The following is a 24,065-nucleotide window of genomic DNA, read 5'->3' as shown; positions in this document are numbered from 1 at the left end:
ACCCGTTCTGACCTCCATAAGAGGAAGAGGAACTCCTTGGTCCTGAAACACCATATCTCAATGCAATTGGCGCACTTATGTATCTTGCTAATGCTACAAGGCTTGACATAGCATTTTCTGTTAATTTACTAACAAGATATAGCTCTTCTCCTACAAAGAGATATTGGAATGGGATTAAGCATATTTTGTGATATTTAAAGGGAACTCTTGATATGAGTTTGTTTTATGCTTACAAAGGTAGTGCAGATCTTATTGGTTATGCAGATGCAAGTTATTTATCTGATCCCCATAAAGCCCGATCTCAAACCGGGTACGTGTTTACATGTGGAGGTACTGTCATATCATGGCACTCCACAAAGTAATCTATTGTTGCTACTTTTTCAAATCATGCTGAGATAATAGCTATTCATGAAGCAAGTAGGGAATGCGTATAGTTGAGATCAGTGATTCATTTTATTCAAAAAAAATGTAGTTTGGAATGTGATAAAAGATTCACAATTTTATACGAAGACAATGATGCATGCATATCCCAATTGAAGGGAGGATTTATAAAAGGAGATAGAACGAAGCACATTTCACCAAAATTATTTTACACACACGATCTTTCCGAAAAATGGTGACATTGATGTGCAACAAATCCGTTCAAGTGACAATCCGGCAGATTTATTCACTAAATCTTTGCCAACTTCAACTTTTGAGAAGATTGTATACAAGATTGGAATGCGGAGACTCAAATATTTGAAATAAGATTTTCATGAGGGGGAGTAAAATGCGCGATGTAGTCTTTTTTCCTTACTAAGGTTTTTTCCCACAGGGTTTTCCTTATAAGGTTTTTAATGAGGCAGCTAGCAATGCGTATTACTAAATATGTGTACTCTTTTTCCTTCACTAGGATTTTTTCCCACGGGAATTTTCCTAGTAAGGTTTTAATGAGGCGCATTATCTTTTAATGAACATCCAAGGGGGAGTGTTATAAATATATTATATTATGGATGTTCATTTAGTACTCCGTTGTAAATAAGCTTCCTGGAGAAGTTTATTCATATGAAACTCCGCCGTAAATATATTTATCTATTTAGTACTCTATTGGAAATAAGCCTCCTGAAGAAGCTTATCATTTTGGTACTCTGTTATGGATAAACATTACCCCCGGTAGAAGATTATCTATATCTGGTACAGTAACAGCTTACAAGCAGCTTACACAGCAGCTTGCAATAGCAGCTTACACAACATCTTACATAGCAGCTTGCAGTAGCATCTTACACAACAACTTCCTTTCTTCTATAAATAAAGGAGTTTTCAGTTCATTATATACATAAATTTGAAGTTTGAATAATATATCAGTTTCTCTCTATACTTGTCTTTAATTTACGGTCTTTATTTTATAAGAGATAGAAAGTAAAAGCAAACTTTTTTCTCATAGAGAATACATTGACATACTAAACATATTTTTCTCATAATAAGTTCAAATATTAGTCCCTCCAACAACTTCGAACAAATTTTCCAGATTGATATCAGATCCTTAATCATAAAATTTCAGACGTGCAAAGATAACATTCAGCGAAAACAATTTTCCTTATGTATGCTGTTATCCTTTAATGAACAAGGTGTAGTGAAAAGTGGTACAAAACAACCAGAAATACATTGAATCCGTATCTTGGTATTTTATTTCTTGATTCTCAATGCATCCTGACCTTCAAAAGTGTGTTAATCGTAAGTTGTTTCAAATTTGGAGAGAAAAGGTGCTCACATGAAAATCCAACTAAAACTAAAAGAAGTGACCAATCTCTATCAGCACAATCAGCTAAAGCTGTAACCTTTTTTTTTTTCTTTTTCTTTCTAGAACCTGTAACTTCACTATACTTGGAAGTTGTTACTTAGCAATCAGCAAGTGCAATTAGCTGATCAACCACAGTCGGGTCTGCAAGTGTACTAGTGTCCCCAAGCTCATCTAACTGCCTGGAAGCAATTTTCCTTAGAATTCTTCTCATTATTTTCCCACTTCTTGTCTTTGGAAGACCCGGTGCCCAATGTATCTTGTCTGGCGCTGCAAAAGCTCCAATCTGACATGTGAAATAAAAAGCTTCAGACAGTGGTAAGAACTTCATGCAATCTCAAACACAAGGAGAATGCTAGTGTACATTCTGCAGTAAAAACATTATATGCTCATATTTATCAGATAAGCAGTGACTCAGGTCATGTATTAGCAGTGCTTTCTAACCTCCCCTTTTGTTTTCTTTTTTCTCCTTCTGTGGAAGTACAAGGGTATGTATGTTGGAAACAAACAAAATAGGTATGTCCCCAAGGGAATAAAACTAAAAATTCCCTGGTTTTCATTTCATATTCTCCAAAAATCCAATTCAACCAAATTTTCAAATACCTTACCCAATACAACAACAACCCAATTCCATGGGTTAAAATGTCAGACCGGTCAAGGAGATGACTACTAATACCAACTACTACTTCAATACTAAACTCCGGAAAAAAAAAAGCAACAACAACAAAAAAAAGAATGCCCTTACATCAACCAGGCCACATATTTGACACTAGTTTTGGTAAGCAGGTAAAAAGGATGCTATGGTCCTAAATACAACTTGAACACTTTGCAATGGAAAGGCGAGGCTCTTAAAGCCTGAAGACCGGCATTTACACTAACTCCATTATTCCTTGTGTAAGTAATAGCTTCAGTCCTATGGCTAGATTTTCTCTTTTTCTTTCATTTTCCAATAAGTTCTGAGAGTTTATGGACTTCCTATTTTGCCCCATTGGTTGATAGTAATCAAGTAGCATGTCTAATAAAGGGGAAAACAAACAATAAGCAAATGTCGGATCACCAGAGAGGATGGAATAAATATACCTGGTTCCTAACAACCATCACAAGACTTTTTCGCAGGTCATCACTGTATGGAACACCTTCGACCAGAGAAACAAATGCATATATTCCCTGTCCTTTAACCTTTCAGGCAGACTCCAGAAGAACAGATTAGAGTAGAGAACGGAAACTTTCATATAAACTCAGATGAGAAGTAGAAACATGAAAATACCTCATGCTCTACACCAACCACAGCTGCTTCAGCACACTGAGGATGTGAAACTAGAGCCGATTCCACTTCAGCTGTGCCAATACGATGTCCACTGCATGTGTTAAAACTACTTCATACAATATACAAGTAGAACTACCAGTTCAACTAGCTACAATATAATAGTACCTGCACAATACTCGCTTCCAATTGAATTTGCACTATTAAAGATTACTTCCAGCAAAAATGACACTTCAAATTTTCAAAATTGAAAGGAATTTGCTCAGTTCCCAGAAGGAATTTTCTTGTTCCTCTAATTTTTTTCAAACTCTAATTAGGTTCTGAAAACGTGAAAATTCATATGCAAACTATACCTCACATTAATCACATCATCTACTCTTCCAGTGAGCCAGCAGTAACCATCTTTGTCCCTGAAACAGAAGTTTGAACGTTACAATGGAAAATCAGTCAAAACAGGTGCAAGAAATCAGAGAAGAAAAAGCAAATTATGTCTACACGTTCCCTTGTGATAATGTATATAGACAACCAGGAATCCACTTCACTGGAAAATACCTGCTGCAGCCATCACCACTAAAATAATAGCCAGGGAAGGCACTAAAGTATGTGGCTTCATATCTTTCGTGATCCCCATAAAGTGTTCGAAATGCCCCAGGCCATGAACTTTTCACACACAGGTACCCGCTGCACTCACCTTCAATCTCAACACCTTTCTCGTCCACTATTACTGGCTGCGTGATTTTAGAACATCATGACCATATGATGGACAAAAAGCAAAGACCAAATTTTAGAGGCTTTCCTTGTTTCACATTATCATGATAAATAAAAGTACAAGCTCTGCATGACTTCAGTTTTAACTTTCCTTAGACATACAGTTATCATGTATTAAATCCTAAAGATATTCAGACATTCTAAAAGATGGTATTGCGTGGCATGAGAGACACCATCACATAATCTGCTAGACAGCAAACTCAATAATATCATTCCAACAATACCAAATGAAAGTCTGGGTTCCAAATATACTTGGAGGTCTGTTTATTATCCTAAGCAGGTACCTGGACTCCAAAGAAAGGAAAAGTAGCAGAACCAGGTTTCTGCGGCCATGCTCCTGGTAAAGGAGTAATCTAGAAAGAAATAATTAAGAGTGAAGTAAGACATTCATTTCTATGTGAATGATAAAAATGATGAAAGCAGTAACTGAGATACCATGAAGCCACCGGTTTCTGTTTGCCACCATGTGTCAGATATGGGGCACCTTGCATCACCTACCACATTGAAAAACCACCTGCTCAAAGATGAACAAAAACTTGAAGAAAGCATGTCGTGGATGTTCTGATATTCAGGGAAAAATAGACAAGCAAAAGATCCATATGTATAGCTGACACCTCCATGCACTTGGATTGATAGGCTCCCCCACACTTCCAAGCACCCGTAAAGATTTGCGTGAATATCGAGAGACATGCTGAAAAGTCAAATGAACAGATGCATATAAGTTATACGACTTCTATCTATTGATATTAAATAATTATCAATATTTTAAATAGCAAAATCAGGGAGTTTTACCTTTTCTTTTTAATGGAAAAAGTATTTTATTGATTGAATGGGAACAGCACGCAAACACGATGTACATATAAAGCATTAATATTTCATACCAAAGCAAAGCATGATTTACTATGAATAACATCCAATCATGTGTAGTAACAAGAATACAAAGTGCTCTAAAAAAGTATAAAATAAAAAAGGTTCCTCTAACTTGTGCAAAATGTACTTTTAATTCCTTCGAATGCCCTCCTATTTCTCTCCTTTCACATGGTTCACTTGATTGCTAAAGCTGCTATTTCCCATACTCTTCTCCTCTGCCTCCTCCTTCAGAACTTCCATCTGGATTGATGGATTCTCACATCAACCATTCAACTCCAAACATGTTCCATATGGTGCATTGTAATTGGTATAAAATTGGGGAACGAAGTAGAGCAGATAATGAACATCTTCCTCCGCCTTCTTGCTCAAAAAACACCAGCTTATGCATCGAATCCTTCTCTCTAAAATTGTCTGCTCTGAGGATTGCTCTCCAGGCAGCTGTTCATGCATGGGACACTTTTCATGTAGCTTTCGAAATACACTGGCACGAGGGATACACAAGGATGAATAAGGAAAATTATCTTTCCACTCTTTTAGAAAGATTAAATTAAATGTTTCCTTCTTTCGTTCATTAAGTATCTTTCTTAGAGCCTGTTTGGCCAAGCTTCTGAGAGGCCAAAAAAACTTTTTTAGGAATTTGAGGTGTTTGGCTACAATGGAGAAGTGCTTTTGAGCAGCATCGGTTTTGGGAAGAAGCTACAAATTCTAGCTTCTTCCAAGAGCAGACGCAGAAAATTTATTTTTCAAGACTAAAATATCCTTACCAAAAATTTATATTTTTCAAATTTTCCCTCGTTAATTTAAACTTTTCCTTTCCTTTTTTGTTTCTAACATCCGTTTCTTCTCTCTTTTTTATTTATTTCCACTGTACTTTTATTCACCTTCTCCTATTCCTTTTTGGAATAGTCGAAGACTCACCGACTTCGAGAAAAAGAAGAATGGATGAGATACACATGAAGCACCAACTGACACAAGTAATCATCATCTTCCTGAAGTTCTCTACCGTTTAGACCACCCCTCGTGCAGTTAGCCAAGTGTAGAAGCACACCATTCTCGATACCCTAATGATCCATACTGAGATATGTGGAAAAGCTAACTCTCCCTATCAGAAGCTCATTATAATAGGACTTAAAAAAAAGACACCATTTTCCCTGCACCAATCTCCATACATCTTCGCTATCTTGTGAAATTCTATGTTTGTGAAACAAATCGATCAAATTTTGAACTTCTTCACCTCCCAATCTTGCAAGTTCCTTCTGCCCTCAAATCCCAAAGCGCTCCTCCATTACCCAATATTACGAATTTCTCCTCGATCTTTTTGTAGATTTGACCCACCATTCCAGCTTGTTGAGATATATGTACAAGATTTCTCAGGAGCTTAACATAGAGTACAACTTCACACCACCGTTGTCTCTAGAAATAAATTCTTGTCACATTACATGCTTCGAGTTCAACATTTTGATTGGTCTACATAGCCCTTCATTATATAGTACCATAGAGAGACTTTCCTAACCCTCTTGCTATGACCACTAGCATAGTAAGGACATGCAATAGGCAGGGATGACAAATAAGGTGCTCTTAACCAATACTTAATGCTCGTCTTCTTAACAAGTATTTTTTTATCCAACTTGCTAGCTTCTTTTCAACTCTCGCAATGGATGGACTTCATGTTGCTCATTCCTTATGACTTGCTCCTAGTATTCCTAGTTAAGTTGTAGGAAGAGATCCCACCCTACAACCGAGTAGTTCTGCTAGTGCTTCAATAATTACTGTGATGTTTAACGAACCTATATTTCTTTGAATTAATCTTTAATCCATAGAGTGTCTCAAACCATACCAAATAGATTCCTCAAGTGCCTAAGTTGATTTATGTCTGCATCACGAAATACAAGGAAATCATTGGCGAAGAACAAGTGAGAAACTTGGACATCATCTCTAGTCCATGGTGAAACTGAGAAATTCCTCGAGAAACCCACTATTATTGCTTTATCTTCGTCTTCCTAAATATTTCCACAGACAAATGAATAATATGGGTGATAAAGGGGTGTGTGAATCAGCTTGCGCGTACCTTGACTATTCCACTGGGTATTTGCTACCTCCCTTTCCACCCAAAAACTCCTACTAATTGTGTTGGTATCTCTTCCGTCTTGTTTTTTTCTAAACACACAAGACTCGGACCTCACTCATTTATCCCACATTCATGATGTCCCTCTTGTTCGGATAATCATCTCCCTTTCCCCTCACTATGATATTTTAACTTCAATGTATAACAATTCATTTTAACCCCTTGCATTCATACTAGTGCAACTATCTCATCGAAAATTTAAAGTATTAGATATGACATAATTTTATTTACTTAATTATGTCAACACATCCCCTCACATGCAGGTCTAATTTCTTTTCACAGGATTAACATGTGCACGTTATGGACGGCGACAATGAGATTCTAAAAAGACCTACATCGACTGCAACACTATATTGAATTATGTGACTACTCCATCTAAAAGATTAAGCTTAAAGATTGCAACTTTCTTTCATAAGGTAAGGTAAATTTCATTAATAAAGTGCTAAGGAGGTACTGCAAAATAAAGACAAGATTACAACATACGTGTTACCATTTCATTCCCATCAATTCCAACGCAAAATATTAACTATAGAAACATGTTGGCCTTGGCCTTTGTTAAAGAATAAATGTAGTCATATTTCTTGTAATATATATGATAGCAAAACTGTAGGGATTTGATTGCAGATATACAGAATTTTCCTTTTCAGGTTCTTTCCATAGTTATGACACACTATCTCACTCTCTCTCTCAAAATATTAACTATAGAAGCATGTTGGCCTTTGCCTTTGTTAAAGAATAAATGTAGTCATATTTCTTGTAATATACATGATAGCAAAACTATAGGGATTTGATTGCAGATATACAGGATTTTCCTTTTCAGGTTCTTTCCATAGTTCAGACACACTCTCTCTCTCTATATATGTATTTATTATTTCATGGAATAATACATCGTTTCTCCATACCTTATTCTATTACATGGTATCAAAGCGGGTCGTTTACTTTCCCGGAGTGAGTCAGGAAACTCGCTGGAAGTGCGACTTAGTTTCGAACAAAATTTGGTACTTTGGAAGGAAATTGGGAATTGAATTTTTGTTGTCACCACCTACATAGAGAGGGCCTTGCACCCCTGATCTATAGGACCCTAGATTCAAATGGCCGACAGAGACGAGAGTGAGTGCCATGCACCGGCGAAATATTTACCGGTAGTTGTGCAGTGGCATTGCGTGCATCACCAGAAATTAATTTCGTTCGATGTTCGCGCATCGCCTCGACATCTCCGATTAGAAGTTGGTGCAAGCTTGTTCGACAGGTTTCGTGTGGGGAGAGTTTTGACAATTTCCAGGTTATATCCTTCTCGATTTGTTATCTTATGCTCTCCAATCTGATCTTTTGTGGCTAGAAATTCGATTTTTGTTGCTAGGAATTAGTTTGTTCAATATGTTCTCCTCTGTTGTGTGAGAGTTGTTGTATTGAGAGTTTAGTGATCTGATTTGATTATTGTCCGAGGGCTGTGAGCTTTGTTGGTCCAGTTTGCTTCATTTCTGACGTCGTTCTGATGTTTCCGGCGTATCTGTGGTTGCTCCCAAATCATTTGGGCTCACTTAAGGAGAGTAATCTCATCCCAGATTCTTTGCTTCTGGCTCAGAACTTTCCTTTTGACTTGGGTCGTTGAGTTGGTTGTATACTGATTTGAAGCCATCTTGTGGAGTTCTATCTCCTTTGCTATTCTGAATTTCGTTAATTGGAAAATGACTGTTGGAAGAGGAAATAAGCCTTATGTTATTAATGTTGCCTCGAATCTATCATTTAAAAAAATATTGGTTTCAATGGATGAGTTTGCCAAGTCTCTCAGTATCGAGAATCACTTGAGGAATCCACAAAAGTTACTACCCTTGTTGAGTTAGGAAAAGCATATCTTATCTCCTATTCAAATAAATGGGTGATTGATTCTGGTGCCACTAATCACATGACAAGGTAATCCCAATACCTTTTCCAGATTTCAATCACACAAAGCACCATCTCCTGTGACTGTAGCTGATGGGGGATCTGGAACTGTTAAACTAACCTCATCTATTACACTGTCGTCTGTGTTAAGTCTTTGTATGGCTTGAAGCAGAGTCCCCTAACTTGGTTTGGCAAGTTTAGTGAGGTAGTTCAAGAGTTTGGGCTGAAAATGAGCAAATGTGACCACTTAGTCTTATATCTACAATTAATAGTTGGCACTATCCTCCTTGTTGTATATGTTAGATGATATTGTCATCAATGCGGGAATCTCTTCCCTCAAATCTTTCTTGCACACTAGATTTCATATGAACGATTTGAGCCCGTTAAAATATTTTTTAGGAGTAGAAGTAAATAGAAGCAAGAATGGAATTCTTCTGTCTCAGAGAAAGTATATTCTTGACCAACTTACAGAAACTGGAAAGTTGGCAGCCAAACCCTGCAGTACTCCAATGGTCCCTAATCTGCATCTTATAAAAGATGATGGCGATCATTTTGATGATCCAGAGAGATATAGGAGGTTAGTTGGAAAGTTAAACTATCTCACTATGACTCGTCCAAATATTGCTTTTGCTGTAAGTGTTGTTAGCTAGTTCATGTCCACACCTATGGTCAAACATTGGGAAGCTTTGGAACGGATTTTATGTTACTTGAAAGGAGCTCCCAGACTTGGCATATTGTATAGCAATCACGGCCATACTCGTGCTGAGTGTTTCCCAGATGTTGACTGGGCTAGATCCAAAACTGATAGAAGATCTATAACAGGAAACATCATACACCATCAAAACTCTGGTGTGATAATCAAACTCAAGCATCATACACCAGCAAAACTCTGCTGTGATAATCAAGTTGCTCTTCATTTTTCCTCAAATCCGGTGTATCATGAAAGAACTAAACATATTGAGGTTAGACTATCATTTTATTCGTCAGAAGATTCATGGAAACTTGATTTCCACTAGCTACGTGACGAGGGGAAAGCAACTAATTGATTTGTTCACCAAGGCGTTGAATGGAACCTGAGTTGAAGAATGAATGTAGTCATATTCCTTGTAATATACACGATAGCAAAACTATAGGGATTTGATAGCAAATCTATAGGATTTTCCTTTTCAAAATTTTCCAAAGTATATGTATTTATATACATGTGTGTATATATATATATATATATATATATGGAATAATATATCAACTATTACCCCATACCTTTCTATTACAACCTTCAAAACATCTCTTATTTCTTAGTAACCCGATAGTCAACATGACATATCGAGGGATGGTTTTTCATATAAAAAATGGTAAAAGGATTGAGAAGGGAAGCATTGGGGATGAAATGAGGAAAAAAGTGAGAAGGGCAGAGATGAGTTGTTGTAGACATAACCAAGTAAATAAATGTTTGCAAGCTTTAACTCCTCTTTGGCATAAAGCCATAAACTATGTTTGAAACATCAGCTGCTTAAGTTGCATCTTTTTTTTCTTAATTTCATTATGAAAAAACACTCAATAAAAGTTTTCTAGGAGTTTTACCGAGAGAAAACATTCATTTTCTCTATAAGTTAATGAAGTTAGGCATAAAGGATGAGCCCATTTACTTAAGATATACCCTCAGGTTTTCAGGCATGCTCTACGTGATACCCCAACAGGATTTAAGCTCTTCTACAAAGCCGAGGGGTGTTTTCCGTTTGCCTAGCCACTAGGCCAGCTCTATAATCGTCCGTTAAAACAATGGTTATTCTAACTGCATACAACTAAAAAGTACGATAGAAGTATTGAATAACAACCAGCTAGATATAGGTGAAAATAAGTAGATGTATCCTTGCCTCATCTCCCTCACGCATCAGAGACCTCACCAGAGTGGGAGCTGTATAAAATATTGAAACCTTAAACTTATCAACAATATCCCAACAACGTCCAGCATCTGGATAACTTGGGGCCTACAAAATCAAAATAACAATGTCAGAAAGAAGATGCTAGTCAAGTGCAACCCTGCTTTCACAAGGTTCACACATTTTTATCAAATTTCTAAACAAATTAGAAAGCTTCACTCATTTCAACAATGACCAACATCTAAACATAAGAATGAGCGGAAGACTGTTTGAATAGAGCTAACAGAATTGCATAACGGATCGAACCAATATTGCAAGGACACAGATCTAGCAATGTACATGGAACACAAGAAACTTATGAAATTAAGGGAGAACCGACTATGACGCCAATAAGAAGGAATTGGTGAAAATGTATCCCCATCAGTGAAAATTTCAAAAGACAACATAGGTAGAGACAATCCATAAATTATTAAAACCATTAACTCACATAAAGGAAGTCCTTTTTTTTATAAGGTAAATACTTTTATTAATGACGGGGAAACCCTGTATACAAACCGTAATACCATAAACATAGAAAGTCTACACCAAAATATGTTTCTCTATGAAAGAAATCCAATCTTCTGTATAAGTAGGGACCTCATGGGTACACCAAAAGGAAACTAGAAACAAAAGAATACTTTGCAATTTACAAAATCTTGGTCTACCCCTTCGAATGCCCTTCTATTTCTCTCTTTCCAAATGACCCACATGATGGCTGGTGGAGCAACATCTCAAGCCCTTTGTCTTCTCCTCCCCTCTATTTCACTTTATACGACACACTCCATAAATTATTAACATTAAAATACATACTCCCTCTGTTTCAATTTATGTGACACACTTTCGTTATCACTCCGTTCCAAAAAAATGACACATTTCTATATTTGAAAACAATTTAACTTTAAACTTTTCATTTACTCTTAATGAGAAACTTTTATAGTCGTACAAATTGAAAGCCCCACAAAAGCTTTTATCCTTTAAGCTTTTAAGACCACAAGTTTTAGAAGTCTTCTTTTTTTCTTAAACTTTGTGCCGAGTCAAACTATGTCACATAAATTAAAACAGAGGAAGTATATCTTGTTTCTTTTCTTCTATAATGCAAACAAAGCATTTAATAATCCTTCTATCACATTTTATGTGATACACTTTTCGTTTTAGTCAGTTCCCAAAAGAATGACACCATTCTCTTTTCCATAAGCCATTTAATCTTATTTTTGATAACCAAGAAATTCCCGCAGCCAATGACGCGCTGTTCAAAACTCAATAGATAACGGACCCATCCATCTACTCTTCTCTACTTAATACCAACCTTTTGTTTGTGAAAACTATTCAATCTTAATATTCACATTTTATCCTAATGACATGACTTGTTGGGACCCATATAAAGTTCATCTATTATAAGGGAGAAAAATGAAAAGACATGTGGAACTTTAACCACCATTTGGTACTTTGCATAAATTTGGCTTACACATCAAAGGTCTTCTTTACTTTCTTATGTTCCATTCCCAGTCAATTACCTTCACATAAGATGGGGCGGAAGAAGTATCAAAGTACCAGAAAAGTTATACCATCACGAAAAGTTCTACATTAGTTTTTTAGACAACATTGACCCACCTTTTTCAAATTTGGGTACATTTATGTTTTCTGCTTTATATTAATAACATTAGGTGCTTATTCAAGTTTGTTCTCGATGTTTCTAATTGAGCAACAGGATGGATGGGGTAACTGAGTAACTCTAAGAAACTTGAAAGGGGAACACTGGATTTAGACTTTCAGTTGAATAGCCTATGTTTAATATCAATTTCTTGAGTGAGCTGAGAATATACTTTTAAACCATAGTTCTTCGTATAATGGTTAGTCCCTAAAACATTTTTATCTCAAAATCCATAGAAATATAGGTTATTGGATAGAACATATAGATTCACAATAGGCATAGGAATATGTAGTATTTGGGTACTGGTGACTCTAACGTAACACTACATGACATCAAATTTAAGTAGGAACGTCGTAAAGATCCAATGAACTATAAAGTCAACTTATGATCCTAGGTTTCTCTAAGAGCAATATAATTCTAGTCTTAACTCTTTTTTTTTTCTTAAAAGTTCTATTCATTTTGGATTTCATTTGATTTGGAAGTTTACGATTCACAGAGAGGAAGTTCTTCCTCCCTCTATGATTGGTTCAAAATCTCTCATGATTTAAGCAATTAGGGATCATATAACTAGGTCCTATACAGGTCAATATGTCACTGTTTATTGGAATTACATTTTCTTTCTTTTAAGTGCTATAAACTTTTTCCGCCATCCTACTATTCCTGGGGCTTTGCTTCTATTCAATACATGATGATTGAAGCCAATTTTGGTCTCAAACAAAGTTAGGTTTTACATGATTTGGATACTTCAAAATCACGAGAATTGATATTCACTCTTCTTCTTTTTTTAATAAGGTAAAGGTTAATACTTCACTCACCATTATCTTACTTTTACATGATTTCGACTACTGGTTCACACTCTTCAACTTCTAAAAGAAAGAAAATCACACAGTTTTTTAGCAACACCAGTCTAGCACTCATCAGACTAAAAGGTAGATTCCACAGTTCTGACAAAAAGGTATAATATTTATGAACCAAGTTCACAAAAAAAAAAAAGGTAAAAATTTTACGTTGACACATTATAGTTATTGCTCCTTTCTTTTTTTCTTTTTATTTATTTATGAGTATTTTATTACTAGTATTTTACCTACATAAGACTTTTTTGTTTACATTATAGAAAAAGAAGGAGAAGGGTATTTGCCTGCATTTATTTATGATTAAGTATTCTATTTTGATTTTGTATGTATTTAAAATTGTAGAAATATGACTTGTTTCTCTTGTTTCTAATGTCATTATTATTGTCAATTTTGATAACCGTTTTATGTTGATGTTTTAAGTAAGCCTGTTAACATATATTCTCACTCTTACTAGGATTTCAGCAGTAAGAATCACGCTCCAAGCAGCTGTGGCATAAAAAAGGCAACGCTTAGCTATGAAGAAGGATCTTACACCTTGTGTATCCAGAAGGGTTTTAATATCACAAGTAGCAACACATTTCACTGAAGCGTCAAACCCCTGCTCAGATTGCTAGTGATCCGTCCTACAACATCAGCCACCAATCCCTCCTTACAAGTATTAATACCAAACAGCTAATTGAACTTAACCTTCAAAGCACTCCCTTCACACAACCAATGATCCCAGAAAAGAATTCTCCATCCATATTTGTTCCCCAGTAGAGCTCCATTGAAGATTTTGATCTTCCTCACCCCTAATCCTTTTCTCTAATTGGAAAAGATACTTAGTTTCAAGCAATAAGGTGAGATTTTTGTCACCTTCACCATCATCCTAGAAGAAATCCCTTTACAGACACTCTATATCCCAAAAGAGAATGTATGAAGATGAAGTTGGTACGCACGAATTAAAATAGGATATCTGAAACGGAATGCTATGGAAGTGCTATACAATAGGAAAATACCTACCAAAATAAAAGGCAACCTTTATAAAGCGATTGTGAGACCAACAATGTTATGTGGGAGTGAGTGTTTAGCCTCTAACGTCCAATATATCTTTTCGTAGAAATGTGAATATTAAGATGGATATGCACTAATACAAGATTAGAAATGATTAGATTCTAGAGAAGATATCTGTAGCAGACTTGGAGGATAAAATGAAAGGTCGCTTGAGATAGTTTGCCATAAACTTCCAAAGCACCGTCTTGAAGGTAGAATGCTATGATAATTGAAGTTGTTAAAAGAGGACAAGGTAGACCTAACATCATCATCATCAGTCTTTTTTGTATATTCAGATATTTGCATGTCGGTAAAAGGTTAAAGAACCTCTTCTTTTCTTTTTCTGGAAAAAGAAAAAAAAAAGGTTAAAGAACCTGTAGAGTTTAGAAACCCTAATTTGTCTTAAACAACATATTATTGAGTATTGAACGAAATGGGTCCACATTGAGCAAAATGTATGGTAGGGATTCACATAGTTAAATTTTAACTAGCTTGGGCTTGACTTAACAGTCATCCATTGTCTACTTCAAATTTATATGGATAAGATTATCAAAAAAAGAAAACGCAAGGTTGGGTGTGTTCCAATTTGTATAGAAGATTGTTTGTAGTTCATAGAGAATCTATTATGTTGTAGATACCTACTTTCTGGCAAGCTGCTTGTATATGGGAGATTTTCTCATTATTAATAAATTGCCTTACAAAAAAAATGAAAACGCAAGAGAAGAAGAAAATTAGAATTTAATTATTCAAACTTGTCCTTTATTTAAACTACCTTTGCTAAATGCTTTCACTTAATCAAGCTATATTTGGACCAGCAGATGATGTTTGGTAATAATAAAATAAATACCCCTTCAAAAATCACAACAGTTGCTCCATTTAGCAAAGGTCCATAGGTTACATAGCTATGCCCAGTTATCCAACCACAGTCAGCTGTACACCTACAAATAGTAAAAAGAATCCAGGGAAAACACATTTCAAGAAATTTGACCTAGTTTTAGAATAATGAAGAGAAGTATAGAAGAAAGAGCTGTCTTGGAAGTACCAATATATGTCTGTAGGCTTGTAGTCAAATGCATATTTGAATGTTGTAGCAGTGTACACCATATATCCTCCCGTTGTATGCAGGACACCCTTTACACAAACTGGAGAATATAAGACACTAAACATGAGGAAAAAAGAGTGCAAATCCAGGAAGCATGAAACCTTAGGCTTTCCGGTACTCCCGCTGGTGTAAAGCAGGAAAAGTGGATCTTCTGCGTCAACCCACTCCACATCACATGTAACTGGATATTTCGGAATAACATCCTGGAACCACACAAGCAAGTTGGACCCGACTGATCAATAAGAAGTGAAATCCATAAGGACTACATACAAGACCTTAGCCTATAAGATGATGGGCAGCAAGATTACATTGGTCTTAAAATTTACTGTATGGTCCATATATACAATTGTCATGTACCATTGGACTACAGGGTAAGGTAAATTCACAAGACACATACAAGGAGAGGAGATGTCAACCAGAAATACTAGGAAAGGAGAAGACAACAGTGAAAAGCATCAAATATGTTTGCAGTTGAGAAACCCAAACTAATTGTGTTCATTAACAAAATCCATAATTACTTAAATACATCTGACCGAGCAACCATGCTCATTAACAAAATCAGAGTTCTGTACATATATCTTGCAAGCAATAACTCTTTTGAACATCTACGAAAATCGACATCACTATTAGAAAAATGAAAAATATTTAACATGAATCCTGACTATGAGAAGAAAAATTAAATAAATAAGAAAAGGCAAGTCAGACAGAGCTCTGCAATTACAGAAGCTTCAAAATTATAGGTATCAATTCTCAAATTGAACCCGTATTTCAGAAAGTCATGTGTTGCTAACCTGCCACCAAATGTCTCTCCCCTTGATCCATTTAGTCATTTCCTTTTTCATTGCTGATTTATTTTCATATGTCAAACACACATCTGCAAGGTGCAATAAGAAATAAAGATGGAAATCAATATACCATATCATCGTCATTACCAAAATAAAATAAAAGTGCAAGTAAAAGATAAAAACAATAATAGTAACAAATAGAAGTTTTGTACCAAGTCTAAAACCTATTCCCAATTAGTAGGACGCAAAATGATTTAGCAAAAAAAAACATTTCAAAAAAGAAAATAGCAAACAAAAACAAGTACCAGTAATCAGTTTGGAATCACTTTATAATCCTCAATTCTTTTTTATGAGGTAAATAATTTTATTAGTAATAGTTCTCAATCTAACTTATCACTTTGCATTGCTTGCTTCCTTTCTATTTAACTTCCCTATCCTTTATTAAAAATATATAACTTCCCTCTCACGTATGTGCAGATTAATGAAGCAGTAAAATCAAAGTTTAGGCCGCAAACTGAAATCATACCCAATCCAAGATGGACACCATAGTGTTACATCACCCAAACAGTAGCCCAACACTACAACAACAACAACAACAACATACCCGGTATAATCCCACAAGTGGGGTCTGGGGAGGGTAGTGTGTACGCAGACCTTACCCCTACCTGGCAAGGTAGAGAGGCTGTTTCCGATAGACCCTCGGCTCAAGAAAAGGTGAAAAGAGAGAGAAAGGAAGAAAACGAAGAAGAAAAAGGAAGAAGAAAGAAAGAACAGGGGGACAAGACAAAGGACGATAAGGAAAAGGGGAAAAAGACAACAATAACAATAACAACAACAACCAAAAAAAAAAAATAAGTAAAAGAAAAAGTAGCATCAAATAGTAACAAACTGGAAAATACAATACACGGAGCGAACGAAACAATAAGCAAATACTAGAGGTCAAAGAATACAAAAAGAGAGAGAGAGAGCTACTAATACTACTAAAAAAGAACGGGGAACTCTCGACTACCTACTAGCTTACTACCCTAACCTTCGACCTCCACACCCTTCTATCCTGGGTCATGTCCTCAGTGAGCTGAAATAGCGTCATGTCCTGCCTAATCATCTCTCCCCAATACTTTTTCGGCCTACCTCTACCCCTTCTCAGCCCCGCCACGGACAGCCTCTCACACCTCCTAACAGGAGCATCCGTACTCCTCTGCACGTGCCCGAACCATCTCAGCCTTAACTCCTGCATCTTATCCTCCACGGGGGCTACTCCCACTTTGTCTCGAATAACTTCGTTCCTAATCTTATCTCTCCTGGTATGCCCACACATCCATCACAGCATCCTCATTTCTGCTACTTTCATCCTCTGAACATGGGAGTTCTTGACTGGCCAACACTCAGTCCCATACAACATAGTAGGTCTAATCACCACTCCGTAGAACTTACCCTTAAGCCTTGGTGGCACCTTCTTATCACACAAAACACCGGATGTAAGCCTCCATTTCATCCACCTCGCACCGATACGGTGGGAGACCTCATCATCAATCTCCTCGTTACCTTGGATTATAGACCCGAGATACTTGAAACTACCCCTCCTCGGGATGACTTGGATATCAAGCTTCACACCCACGTCCGCTTCATGAGTCTCGTCACTGAACTTACACTCCAAGTATTCATTTTTGGACCTGCTCAACTTGAAACCTTTAGACTCTAGGGTCTGTCTCCAGACCTCCAGCCTCGCGTTAACCCCGCTTCTCGTCTCATCAATCAGCACTATGTCATCGGCAAATAACATGCACCATGGCACCTCCCTTTAAATGTGGCGCGTCAACACATCCATCGCCAAAGCAAATAAGAACGGGCTAAGAGCCGATCCCTGGTGCAACCCCATCACTACTGGGAAGTGATCCGAGTCACCTCCTATTGTCCCCACCCGAGTCTTAGCACCATCATACATATCCTTGATTACCCGAGTCTTAGCACCAAACAGTAGTCCAACACTGATTCTTAATAATTTTTCACAATGAAAATAATAATTTATTGGTGTTATGGGGTAACCCCTGCATACGAGTATACAAAGAGCAAAGAATCCTACATAAGTACATGATTTTCTACGAAGCACCCAATCATAGCATGTATGTACGCTGGGCAATTACGCAACAAATGGACAAACACTCTGTATTCTTGTACATGAATTACCAACTAATGCAAATTGTCCTTCTCCTCGAGTTTTCAGCTGAGTGGCTCCTTACTCTAATATCAAAGCAAGTAATGACACTCTTAGTCGGAGCTCTAGGATCCCATATCGAAACATGAGAAACAATTTCCCGTTTTTCCCTCCCGAGTACTCTGCTACAGAAAGACTTAACTATGAACATGCCCTCTCTTTGTTCCCTATCTCCAACTTTTGCTGTCATTGTCCTTAAGTGATCTGCTTGTAAAATGATTCCACGAACCTGCTGAGTTAAAATCGCTCACTTTTGCAAATTCTTTCCAAAACTTAGGTCTCCACCATATTCCTTTGCATATATAGACAACTGCTTATATCTGCTGGGACATACAACATACCTACAAAAATTGGCCTTTTTTGTCTTACCAGTCCAAAGTAAAAAATGAAGAAGAAGAAGAAGAAGAAGAAGAGAGTTGTTCTTTCAATAAGTTATTTACATTCTATCATAATAGCATCCAGAGGATGCAGGTCAACAAAAACTGGGTGGTTCGGGTTCCTAAACAAAACTCAAGGAACCAACAAAATCAAGAAGTTGATGTACATCATGTTTTGATGAGGGAGTTGATGTACATCATTTACAATATTCAGTTTATCCAGCTAAACAAATGCAATAAACACCAAGATTTTACAGATGATATGGAGGTGAAGGTTCCTTCAAAGCATCTCAAGTTTCCCGCCCTGCAAAGCATCCAAGAAATTACAGCCTGGTATGGTCTGCCATAGTTTTTAATAGGCTTCTCTACCCTCCAGCAGCACCCACTGATGAAGGTAGTCTTTCCAGTGGATGGTGTCACCCAGTGGATTCCAAAAAGGTTCATGAGCATATTCCAGAGGTCTCTTGCCACAGGGCAGAGTTTGCTACCACATATAAATGTTTATAATCTGTTTCATGTTTCTTTTAGCAGTGATATCTTTATCTCTATGTTGATGTTCAATAATTTGGTCTTATTTACTCCTTCACTAATGAGGCCTAATGTAAAGCAAAATATGCATACCCCTTTAAGCCTCTTCACAAGTAATGATTGTTAGGAAGAATCTTCTACTGTCATTGCTACTTATTTCTCTCTATTCTTCTTTAGTAATCTTCCCATCCAATGTTTGCATCCTTCTTAATGATAAACCAAGAGAAATGAACAATGCCAGATCGAATGGGTAATGGCACATAAAGCAACCAACCTTGGGGGGGAGGGCTAATACAGCTTGCTGCTCCAAATTACCAAAAGTCTGCCATATGTGGCCACGAATCTACAACATAGTATGATTCTTTACAAACGACAACCAATCTTCTATACACACTGGAACCTCATGGGTGCACCAAAAGAAACTAGGAACGAAAGGTTATTCCTCAAAAGTGCATAGTTGTTCTTTATCCCATCAAAAGTTCCTCTATTTCTTTCCTTCCACAGCACCCACAAAAGTGCTAGTAAGGCAACATCTCATGCTTTTGAGACGACAATTTGATTTACTAAAAGACAAGCGAGTTGATAACTGCTCAACTCTGAAGTGGGTAGCACATCACCCGGGGGGGAGGGGGGTTTAACAAGATCTTCGACAGGTGCAAACTACTTCCTGCACCATGAAAGTCTACTTTGCTCATTTGTTAAATAATTTCTTGGAAATTCGGAAACCTACTTAACCAGAAATAAAATAAAGAAATTTTGGTGCACTTATCCTTTAAAATCTTCTCACCTGTATTGATGCCATTATGAGCAGATTCCATAAGGGCTCTATCAACAATTTCTTTGAGATAAATGATCTTGGACCCCCTCATAACAGCATTGCACGTTATGACGACCTTCGGTCTGCAATCCATGATTCTTTGAGCAAGAGATTCAGCTGAGAACCCAGCAAACACAACCTGATGTATAAAACAACCTGGATTACGATGTTTCCTACCCTATGTATCTGGTTATTCGGATTTGGTGAAAGGGATTTAAGAAGGAAAAGGAAGAAATGAAATGGTGTTGGCTCAAATTAAAGGTCACAGTTCCCTTAGAGTCAATTTGACTATTCTTTGAAGTAAAATTCGAAGATAATTCATGTGTGTCTTAAAGATAAATATAAGCATTGCAATGCAATGCAAAGCTGAAAAGAAAGCTTGAAAAAGAATCCAGAATTAGATGAAAACACAAGTCAAAAAGATGATGATGAAGATTTAACTCACGAAGGGGACAACAATATTCAATTTGAAATAAAAGGGAATATAAACTACGCTAACTATTACCGAGTGAACGGCACCAATACGAGCACAAGCAAGCATCGCAATTGGTAGCTCCATAAGCATGGGTAAGTAAATGACAACTGCATCACCCTTGCGAACTCCAATATCTTTCAAGTAATTTGCTAGCTGGTTAAAAAGAATATTAGAAATTTGTACCATATTTTTGCACACTATTGTATAAGCGGAAATATAAAATATAAGCCTTGTATGAGGAGCAGTAAAAAAAAATGCAAAAGCAAACCTGGCAAACTCTAGCCAAGAGTTGATTGTAAGTCAAAGAACTATCAAGACCAGGTTCATTTCCTTCCCAGTAAATAGCAATTTTGTCACCATTTCCAGATTCTATGTTTCTATCCAAGCAGTTGTAGCAGATGTTTGTCATTCCACCCTTGAACCACTGTTAAGAAAGACAAAAGTTGGTAACAAGCTTTTGAGAGAGGAATAAACGGATAAGTCACTGACCTCGATCTGGATTTTCCCCTTTCGAATATCAAGATTCTCAAAGTAGACCTGTTGGCCCCATTTCTCTCTCCAGTAGAACTCTGATGCAATGTCGGACCAGAATCCAGCGGGATCCTGGACCGACCTTCTATACATCTCCAAATACTACACAGAAGTTTGAAGGGATCAATACTTTTATCTTTTCCATGATAATGTTCAATAGTTAAAAGACCAAATAGATAGATTGAAGAAAAGATGATGAGGCAAGGAGGGGAACCTTCTGAGGAGAAGAAACATGAGCCTGGCGAGAGAAAATTTCGCTGGGAAAGACGAGATCATCCTCCTCGGAAGCAAGTGCCTCGCCTAAGATGAGAGCATTCAATCTGGTTATCTTGCCGGCTCCAGAAGGCAGTTTGGCCATGGATTCGACATGGCGCAAGTGATTCGATGTCGTCAAGTTCTTCCTTGGACTGACGGTAGTCGATGACGACGAAGAAGCAGTGAGCGGGTCTTCCATCGGACTTCCCCCAAATCGGAACGTGAACGAAGGCCTCTTGACGCTCACCACCCACGGCCGGCTAAGCTGGGACTTGGCAGTGCGAGAGATCGGAATTGGAGATGCTGAAATATAAATACCGCTGGTGCTGTTACTAATATTATTCCACGAAGGATGATGGGTCATCCTTCCTTCCATAACTATTTTTATGGTGCTTCCTGCTTCCTAGGGAAATGCCAATATTCTACTATGAAAAATAATGAAAAGCTGGAAAGACTTCTTTACTTCTTTGTTTTCTGAATGTTGTTTTCAATATTTGATTTTGTAGTCTTCTATCACTTTTTTCTATTTTTTTCGACAAAAAGAAAAATGAACACATGAATTGACACTTAAATAATATAACTTAACATGCCACAACCTCCTCATGGGTATGGAAAAGGAGTTGTCATGGAAATAATAGGTGCAAAGTGTGATAGATGGATAATTACATGATAGAATTGTTGATGATTTTTTTTTTTTATATAATTTCAGAGATCTTTGTTTGGCTTTGTGATACTAACCTTTACAGTGATTTAAATATTATGTTTACCTCTAGTATTTTAATTTCTCTTGTAATAATTCTTTTAACATATTTATTGTTTATGAAAACAATTATGATCTAAATAATTTGCCCATCATTATACTCTTTTGTTTAATTTATCTTGTAATTTTTTTTAAATTGACTTTCAAATAATATTTAACTAACAATTCAATTCAACTTAGGGATAAATAAAATTCAATTCATTAGACAAATCTAAGAATATTGGAAACAAATAGAGGATGGGTGCCCGGGCCCATGCAGGTGTAGGCTATAGCACAGAAAAATCTAGGAATCGGACGAAATTTCAGTTGTATGTCCCTAGAACGCCAAAACAACGAGTAACGATCATGGCTTGGCGGTGACTATTGTTCCTTAGGTCGTTTTTTATGGGCCGGAAAAGTTTAGGTGATCTGGGTCTGTGCGCTCAGGCCCTTGAAGGAGGCGTGGGCTTAGCACACGAAAATTTAGGAATCGAGTGGAATTCCAATTTTATGGCCCTAAAACGCCAAAAAATGAGTAATAGTCATGGCGAGGCGGTAATTATTGTTCCTTAGGTTATTTTTTATGGGCCGACAAAATTGTAGGCGATCCGAATTTGGGCGCCCTGGCCCATGCAGGAGACTAAAACGCCAAAAAATGAGTAACGATCATGGCGAGGCGGTGATTATTGTGCCATAGGTCATTTTTGACGGGTCGAAAAAATTTTAGGCGATCCGGGTCCGAGCGCTCGGGCCCATGCAGGAGGCGTGGACTATAGCACACTAAAGTCTTGGAATGGGGCGAAATTCAAGTTTTATGACTCTAAAACGCCAAAAAACGAGTAAAGGTCATGGCGAGGAGGTGACTATTGCTCCTTAGATCATTTTTGAAAGGCCAGCAAAATTTTAGGAGATCCGAGTCCGGGCGCCCGAGCCCACGCAAGAGATGTGGGTTATAGCATACAAAAATTTGGGAATCAGGTGGAATTCCAGTTTTATGAAACTAAAACGCAAAAAAAAAAAAAAACGAGTAACGGTCATAGCGAGGTGATGACTATTGCTCCTTGGATCGTTTTAAATGGGCCGGTAAAATTTTAGGCGATCCGGGTGCGGCACCTGGGCACATGCAGTAGTCATGGGCTATAGCACACGAAAAACTAGGAATCGGAAAGAATTTCAGTTTTATGGCCCTAAAACGCCGAAAAATGAGGAACTGTCATGGCGGGGATGACTATTATTGTTCCTTATGTCGTTTATGATGGGCCAGTAAAATTTTAGGCGATCCGTGTCCAGGCGCCTGGACCTATGCAGGAGGCGTGTGCTATATGGGAATCAGATGGAATTCCAATTTTATGGCCCTAAGAAGCCGAAAAATGAGTAACAGTCATGGTGAGGCGGTGATTATTATTCCTTAGATCATTTTTATATGCCGGCAAAATTTTAGGCGATCCGAGTCTGGGCGCCGGACCCATGCAGGAGATGTGGGCTATAACACATGAAAATATGAGAATCGGGGGAAATTCCAATTTTATGACCCTAAAACGCCAAAAATGAGTAACGGTTATGGTGAGATGGTGATTATTGTTCCTTAGGTCGTTTTTGATGGGCCAACAAAATTTTAGGCGATCCGGATCATGGCGCCAAGGCCCATGCAAGAGGCGTGGCCTATAACACATAAAAATAGGGGAATTGGGCGGTATTCCAAATTTATGGCCCTAAAACGCCAAAAATGAGTAATTGTCATGGCGAGATAGTGACTAGTGTTCCTTAGGTCATTTTTATGGGCCGGCAAAATTTTAGGCGATCCGGATTCGGGTACTCTGGCCCATACAGGAGGCGTGGGCTATAGCACATAAAAGTATAGGAATCGAGTCGAATTCCAGTTTTATGGCCCTAAAACGATAAAAAATTAGTAACGGTCATGGAGAGGCGGTGATTATTGCTCCTGAGGTCATTTTTTATGGGTCAAAATATTTTTAGGCGATTCAGGTCTGGACGCCCGGCCCCATGCAAGAGACATGGGATAGCACACGAAAATGTGTGAATCAGGTGGAATTATAGTTTTATGGCCCTAAAATGCCAAAACACGAGTAACAGTCA

The 24,065-nt window shown here is 37.4% G+C and overlaps 1 protein-coding gene across 8 annotated transcripts; it reads right to left on the bottom strand.

Moving 5' to 3' along the window:
- Positions 1 to 1,556: 1,556 nt before the first annotated feature.
- LOC107818723 (acetyl-coenzyme A synthetase, chloroplastic/glyoxysomal) lies at positions 1,557 to 21,784 on the bottom strand. Of its 8 annotated transcripts, XR_012701306.1 has the most exons (20): positions 21,189 to 21,768; positions 20,933 to 21,076; positions 20,712 to 20,867; positions 20,474 to 20,596; positions 19,939 to 20,107; positions 16,038 to 16,120; positions 15,348 to 15,449; positions 15,187 to 15,275; positions 14,992 to 15,082; positions 10,563 to 10,676; positions 4,424 to 4,500; positions 4,245 to 4,323; positions 4,094 to 4,162; positions 3,594 to 3,769; positions 3,395 to 3,451; positions 3,210 to 3,272; positions 3,045 to 3,135; positions 2,858 to 2,956; positions 1,799 to 2,063; positions 1,557 to 1,694 (listed from the first exon to the last, which is right to left on the bottom strand). XR_012701306.1 is itself a non-coding variant. In XM_016644758.2 (18 exons), the coding sequence occupies exons 1-18, from the start codon at positions 21,603 to 21,605 to the stop codon at positions 1,878 to 1,880; spliced, it is 2,322 nt and encodes a 773-aa protein (XP_016500244.1). In that variant the 5' UTR covers positions 21,606 to 21,784; the 3' UTR covers positions 1,557 to 1,877. The 8 variants fall into 8 exon arrangements, 1 of the variants encoding a protein (XP_016500244.1); XR_012701302.1 differs by lacking the exon at positions 3,210 to 3,272 and having other exon boundaries at positions 21,189 to 21,784; XR_012701304.1 differs by having other exon boundaries at positions 1,557 to 2,063.
- Positions 21,785 to 24,065: the final 2,281 nt, after the last annotated feature.

The sequence above is a fragment of the Nicotiana tabacum genome, chromosome 17 (assembly GCF_000715075.1).
Source record: "Nicotiana tabacum cultivar K326 chromosome 17, ASM71507v2, whole genome shotgun sequence".
In the NCBI taxonomy this organism is placed as follows: Eukaryota; Viridiplantae; Streptophyta; class Magnoliopsida; order Solanales; family Solanaceae; genus Nicotiana; species Nicotiana tabacum.
The sequence above is the reverse complement of the archived record's forward strand: the minus strand, read 5'-3'. Positions and strand labels throughout refer to the sequence as shown.